Source organism: Bos grunniens, chromosome 5 (genome assembly GCF_055505025.1).
Source record: "Bos grunniens cultivar Pamir isolate PY7600 chromosome 5, Bosgru_T2T1.0, whole genome shotgun sequence".
In the NCBI taxonomy this organism is placed as follows: Eukaryota; Metazoa; Chordata; class Mammalia; order Artiodactyla; family Bovidae; genus Bos; species Bos grunniens.
In genome coordinates this window covers 46,378,634-46,385,903 of record NC_141169.1, presented here as the reverse complement: position 1 = coordinate 46,385,903, position 7,270 = coordinate 46,378,634, and the positions used below count along the sequence as shown (strand labels likewise).

General features: G+C 37.7%; 1 protein-coding gene across 1 annotated transcript; it reads right to left on the bottom strand.

Annotated features, from left to right (window-relative positions):
* Nucleotides 1-321: 321 nt before the first annotated feature.
* Nucleotides 322-5,178, bottom strand: IFNG (interferon gamma). The gene is made up of 4 exons (XM_086400096.1): nt 4,939-5,178; nt 3,723-3,791; nt 3,445-3,627; nt 322-1,051 (listed from the first exon to the last, which is right to left on the bottom strand). The coding sequence occupies exons 1-4, from the start codon at nt 5,050-5,052 to the stop codon at nt 917-919; spliced, it is 501 nt and encodes a 166-aa protein (XP_086256222.1). The 5' UTR covers nt 5,053-5,178; the 3' UTR covers nt 322-916.
* Between the last annotated feature and the right edge of the window lie 2,092 nt (nt 5,179-7,270).

Sequence of the window (7,270 nt, the reverse complement as noted above, 5' to 3'; positions counted from 1 at the left end):
CAAAGTGGCCGGAGGAAATAGGGGATACCAAGATGAGGGATACCCTGAGGAGTTGAGGAGGGATAAAGTAGAAGTAAATATTTGTGTGCCAAGCTAAACAGTTTGGACTACTTTCCACAGCTGTGAAAATATCATTCAAACAACTACCAAAGGGAACAGTGGAAACCAGCAAATTGTCAGTGAAGAAAGACACCACTTTGAGCAGATTTTAATCCAACTCTTGTATCTCCACAGTTAAATTGACTCTCCTCCTATTAATTTATTAGTCTGTGTTTCATTTAACCCAGCCCCCATTTTAGAAAAAGTCTGACACAACATACATAGTTATGAAATTATACTTTATTCATATATATTAAATATTGATAAACTAAACAAACATATTACTTTCCATTTGGGTGTAATCACAATTGTCAGTGATATCCTGAAGCGCCAGGTATAAGGTGAGATGAGATGCTATGTTTTTGTCAGGGCACAAGTCATATAGCCTGACACATTCAAGTGCTGTCTGACATGCCATCAAAGTAGTGGCTCAGAATCCAGATCTAGTCTCAGATAAGTAGTGACTAGATGGCATCATTTCATTTATCAGCCTTCATTACATCATCAAGTGAAATAAGTGCACAACCCACAGATTCTTGCTTAGGTTAGCTGCCTAGTTGGCCCCTGAGATAAAACCTTGAAATCCCATAGACTTGCCTAGTTACTCAGAAAAAAAAGGGTCAAGTGAAATAATCACAGGATACAGGAATTATAAATAACACATATATTAATAGATACTCATTTTCATGACATAAAAGTTACTATTATAAATACTTTGATGTCTAAATATATATCCCCCATATAAATAATGTAAAATATTAAATATTAATAAATAGATTTAGATTTAAAAATTCAAATATTGCAGGCAGGAAGACCATTACATTGATGCTCTCCGGCCTCGAAAGAGATTCTGACTTCTCTTCCGCTTTCTGAGGTTAGATTTTGGCGACAGGTCATTCATCACTTTGATGAGTTCATTTATGGCTTTGCGCTGGATCTGCAGATCATCCACCTATTGGGAAAGAAAACAGCAAAATTAATTTCAGGCCTATGAGTCATTAGGATATTCTGCTGTCTAGGCCCAAGAAAATCAAAGTATTCTTTAAAACAAATTATTTTCACTAGCAGTAATGAACCTTAATATGTAATGTTGGTTTCTTCAGTGATAAAAACTAAAATTATAACAATTCAACTGATAGTTGTACTGTAACAGGATGGAGCACATCACATATTCATAAATTTACCACTTCAGACATCTGAAAATTATATAGTGAAAAAACCCCAGAAGTAGAGTGACAGAAAAATGTGGGTGTGAATTCTGTGTGTGCAATACATCTGACTTTAAACCAGTCACTGAGGCTCTCCAGATCTCTGTTTTCTCCACTAAGTATGAGGAGAGTGTTTAGATGATCCCTAGGGTCTCCGTCACTTCTATCACTTAGTACTTAGTCTTCACTGTAAGCATCAAATGAGTTACTATAGCCAATGGCTCTCATGTTTGGTGCGTAAAAGAGTAACCTGAGGACCTAATGAAGAACTCTGACACCCAGATGGGTGAAATCGGACTAGGCCTGGGCCATTGTGTGGTTACCAACATCACCAGGTGATTTAGGCACCACCCAAGTTTGAAAACCATTGGTATAGGTTCAGTACTTTATAAACACCAAGTTCTAGAAGGAGGAAAACCATTATTTTTAATTTCCTCCAAATTAGGTCAGTCTCATTGTTTCCATGATGGGATTAAAAATAAACACAGATCTTATTTAAAGGTAATAATCAATTACTGGTATTATATAATAAAGTTAGAAATGAAAGCAATCTCCCGGTACCCTGCCTTCCACTCCAGCAAATTGAACTATTTTCTCACTCTTCCCAGTAGGACAATATAGGTGAATTCATGCTTCATAAAATGAGGACCATTTGCTTTCATCTTTGCTCTGCCACTACATTTCTTTCTAAAGCTGAAACACTGCAGCCACCTTGCCACATTTCTGAGAATGACTAGGAGATTCTAAGTTACAAGACAAAAAGGCAAAACATGCCTTAAATATGTTCACATTTGAGCAAAAGACGACAATGGTTGAGCACTCACTCAAGATTGCACATTGTGAAGAAGGAGGCTTGGAGCTTCCAGAAGGATGGGACCAACCTATTGTTTTCAAGGCCCAGTTACAAATGAGTAGAAAAATTTCTACCAGCTGTGTGTTTACAAGTGATAACTTTCCAGTTTTCTAAGCATCACCAAGAAACTAAGGGACTTCTCTAGGACTGAACAGCAACCAGAGGCAGCACTGGGTCAGGAACAGTGCCTTTTCATTCTCTAGCCTGCAACCAATGGAGATCTGCTGAACATGGAAAACATTACATATAATTTTTCCAAGCCACTCTCATACCATCTAATATATGGGAGACTAGAGAAATCTTGAAGAGCAACCACTTATTTCAGTTCCTGGGAGCTTATATGAGATTGTTGAGAGGCAGACCAGGTTAGAGCAAGAGCTGGTACAAATCCTGAAAGCACAAGTCATAATGGGACCCCTCCTCTTCTCACCCAAGCCTATTTATACAAAAGCCAACTCTCCCCCGCAAAAAAATCTGGAGACCGTTGTCCCTTAGATGAAATTTTGGAAAATGTGACTTGTCCTTATGCTTCAAAGTGATCTTTCAGCTTCTAAAAACTTTAAAAATTCATTGATAGGACAATTCTACCTATTTTCTTTCTAAAAACAAACGCAGTCACCTCTCCTTGGGCTATACAATCTGGGTGATTGACCAGAGTTCGACAGTGGGAGGGCCTTTGTCTCCTCAAAGGCTATTCCTTTCTCCTATCTCATTCTCATTTTCTTTCCATGGCATTGTAGAATTTTAGAGCAAAGGAGACCGTAGAAATTACAGTGAACTCAACAGGCTCCTTTTAAGATGAGGAAACAGCCCCAGCCAGGCCTGTGATTCATCTGAAGTCACACATTTCTTTGGTGGCTAAGCTGGGCGGAGCACACATCTTCTTCCCTCTCCCTCCCACTGCTCTTTCCATTAAGACATGCAACCTATTCAAAGCAAGAGAATTTCCAACACACAGACAAGGGGCAATGGGAGAACTGGTTTTCAGTACTCTGTCCCCATCACCCCAACTCCTTCTCTGCTTCCTCCTCACTGATTTGTCCATTCACCCATCTTTGTGCGATAGGCATAATGCCAGTATTTTCCCAAAATCACAGACTTAAGTGCCTCCAATAACTGACTCTGCAAAGTCACCCAAGTCAAAAGAGAACTAGCAAAGAGGCATTTTGACCACAAGTTCACTTCAGAGCTTTACACCTGGTATCTAATTTCTATTTTCTGGGAATGAAGTGCTTTGTAAGAGCCTCTGCAATGATACCAAAGAAAGCATTAAGATCATCTCACCGGAATTTGAATCAGCTTTTTGAAGTCCTCCAGTTTCTCAGAGCTGCCATTCAAGAACTTCTGAAACATGTCTTGCTTGATGATATCCATGCTCCTTTGAATGACCTGGTTATCTTTGAGGTTTTCAAAGAGTTTGAAGTAGAAGGAGACAATTTGGCTCTGAATAATTTTTTTGTCACTTTCCTTGGGAGAAAAGAGCACAAAGAGAGGTTGATGTGAATTTATCCATCAGAAAAAAAGCAACAGGAAAATCAGCCAAATGGAAATGTTCAGCTTACATCTTTCCAATTCTTCAAAATTTCTGAGAAGAGAGGCCCACCCTTAGCTACATCTGGGTTACTTGCATTCTGGAAAATAAAACAACACAATAAAAAATTGGCTTAAAATTAGTCCATAAATTGCTGTAAAAATGTACCTCAAGTTTTATTGAACTTGGATGCTGGCACTATTTACTGATTTTCTTTTCAACACTGTTTAGTTTTAACAAAAAATATTCACAAAAGCTACCCGGTTGGATAACAGCCAAAGACTATCATGTGATTTTTGCTTTCTTATTTACTAATATAACATCACAATGAACTCATTCAAGACTGATGATACTTCAACTGTCCCAAATTACTATGGTAAGAAAAAGGTATAGTTAAAAAAAAAAAAAAACAACAACAACATCATCTCACTATAAAATACTGCCCCCCTATGGTATACGGTTCATAACCTCTACCTTTGTCCTCCTATAAGGTATTATATCGCCTTTAAAAGATAGCTCCAGCTATAATTATAACAGCTAAATTTGGATATATGATAAAATATTTAAAATGCCCAAGCTATTTTAATTAACCATAAATAAATTTTTAAGAAATTCCTAAAACAAGACAAAAAATTTTTTAAAATATAAACTAGATTATAACTCCTACAAAAAAAATCTCAGCAAGTGACTGAGTCCAAGAGTAATTCACAGACAATCTAGATGGGATAGTAAAATTTTAAAATGACTTTTTAGAGAAAAACACCTATAAGTGTTTTTGTTTTTAAGCCAAATATTTAAGGACCTCATCTTCTTTAATTGATCAATTATGTCAAATGACCATTTTTAATGCTGATCTTGACTTCTGACTGTCATCATTATAGTAACATGAGAAATCAAAAATTAAGACTCAGCTGTCTTTTCAGTATGCTTGCTACTTAACATCATAGTTGAATGGATTCTTATCACAAAATATCAACACTATGATGTATACACATATTATGCCCATCTTTTGGAAGATTCATGAATCCCTTCTAAATCTCTATAGCAAACTGAGCAGAGATTGTTTAGTCAGAAAAAAAACAAAACAAACAAACAAACACATCTAGCTAACAGTCACAATAACAGCAAGTCTTCTCAAAATGACTGAAGACTAGAGATGAGAGCCCATCATAGATAGAATTCCAAGTCAACATCAAACATCAAGTCATTTCAATCACAAGAAAGTCTCATTAAAAGATCATACTTACAAAATACTCCTTTAAGTTTTCTATTTCTCTAAAAAATTGGCCCTGGCCATAAGAACCAGAAAAACCCAAAAGCACACAGAGCAGTAAAGCTAAGAAATAGCTTGTATATTTCATTGTTTAGGAGAGAGTTAGGCCGGAGTAGTTGAAATCGGTAGCTCCTGTGTTATGATCAGGTCCCAAGGAGGTAGCTGATCTTTCTTTTCTAATTGCTGATCTGCAGATGATCAGAAGAATGTACTGTGTCTCCTTTTGGTGCTGGTATTTATACCTAATTGAAGTCTCATCAAGATTACGTATTTTCACAAGTTTTTTAAGATGAGATGGTGACAGATAGACAGAGATGCTAGTTAGTTGGTATTAATAACTATGGTTTTGTGGCATTTTGGTGTTGTAGTTAGAGTTTCCTTTCAACTCCTTGGGTCTTTTGACGAGGAGACAGACCCATTATGCCCACCCATGCCATTCTTGTGGGATCCTTTGAAAACACTTTCACTTCACACCATCCAGGGATTGGAAATTTTTGTACACCTCCTCCCTTTGCCCTCGTAAAATGTTGACTCCTCATCCAGAGATTACATTGATCATTCTTTTGTGGTTTGAACCAAGTTAAAAAGGAAATTCTAGGGGCTCTCAAACCTTTACAGAGGGGGTGCCTCTTAAAATTTTTCTTGCAAATGGCCAGAAAGCAAGGAAAGAATGTGGTTAGAAAACCAATGTGGTAGGAAGTCCTTCTATCAAAGACAGTTAGTATAATATCCACCGTAACTCTATGTTGCTTTGACCAGCAATGCCCAACAGAAATATAATGCAAGCCAATTCTCTAATAGCTCCATTACTAAAGGTAAAAAGAAACAGAGAAAAATAATTTTAAAATACATTTTACTTGAGACAATATATCCAAAATGTATCAATATGTATCAATTCAGAAAAATATTAATAAAATATTATACATCCTTTTTTGTCATACTAAATTCTAGAAATCTGGAGTTCATTTTATACATATGGCACATCTCAATTTAGACTGGCCGTATTCAAATGCTCAGTAGCCACATGCAGACGGAGGCTACCATATTGAACAGCAAAGCACTAGATGATCAATTGTTCCAAATTATCACTAATAATGGATTCTTTTTTAACTTTTTTATTTCTTTTCATTTCAAATACACAAAAAAAAGAATATTTTCTCCTCCCTTAGTAATTTATTTATGAAATACAGTACTTAGGGATGCCACAGAAGACCCTCTGCTATTTGGTTCCAGCCCACCTTGTGTCTCAACCTGCAGTGTATACACAGCAGTATTGCATTTATGAATGCAGGCTTGAATTCTGGCTTCATGGCTACCTAGCTATTTAATCTTGAGTAAGCTTTTTAACTCTTCTATAGCTAGATTTCCTTATCATTAAAATGAGCCTAATATTAATATCTCCTCCAGCCTTTAGTTGAAAATTGTCAGGTGATATGAAGTGCTAAGACTTCTGCCTGTCATATAGTAAGCACTCAGTAGAAGTGAACTGTTCCTAATTGAGGAATGTGGGGTGACTAGTCATTCCTAAAAAAGCACACCCTGAACCTTTGCTCATGCTGTTCCTTGATTTCCCACATGTGTGCCTCTCAGAGTGGTACCCAGCCATTCAAGTCCAGCCTAAAAAATCATTATCTCCATGAGTTCTCTCAAAACTATCCTTCTTAAAAGTAATCTTGCATATTCTCTACATAGGCCTAGGAGAGTGGTTCACATTTTTATTAGAGTCTTGATCCTTCAATCTCATATTAGAGTTAGTTATGTATCTTCTCCCATACTGCACCGAGTTCCCTAAAATCAGATATTGTTTCATCACTTCTACAGCCCCGTTTTCTTTCCTAAAGGCCATGTAGCTTGAAGATTTGTCCACAGACAGCACTGAATAAAAGTGAGCTTGAATGCTTAATTCAGGGCCTACTTTTCTCTCAAGATAATCTTCCTCAGGGCTTCCCACACACTGCTGCTGCTGCTGCTAAGTCGCTTCAGTCGTGTCCGACTCTGTGCGACCCCATAGACAGCAGCCCACTAGGCTCCCCCGTCTCTGGGATTCTCCAGGCAAGAACACTGGAGTGGGTTGCCATTTCCTTCTCCAATGCATGAAAGGGAAAAGTGAAAGTGAAGTTGCTCAGTCCTGTCCGACTCTTCGCGACCCCATGGTCTGCAGCCGACCAGGCTCCTCCATCCATGGGATTTTCCAGGCAAGAGTACTGGAGTGGGGTGCCATTGCCTTCTCCATTCCCACGCACACACATGCACAATTTTCCTTAAGTTCTAACCCCAATGCTATCAGCACTAACCTGTAGGAAGCT

Coding starts and splice junctions, on each gene's coding strand:
- IFNG (XM_086400096.1), bottom strand. CDS start 5,052: ATGAAATATACAAGCTATTTCTTAGCTTTACTGCTCTGTGTGCTTTTG. Junction 3,792..4,938: donor AAAACTTAAAGGAGTATTTT/GTAAGTATGATC, acceptor TTTATTTTCCAG/AATGCAAGTAACCCAGATGT. Junction 3,628..3,722: donor TTTTGAAGAATTGGAAAGAT/GTAAGCTGAACA, acceptor TTTTCTCCCAAG/GAAAGTGACAAAAAAATTAT.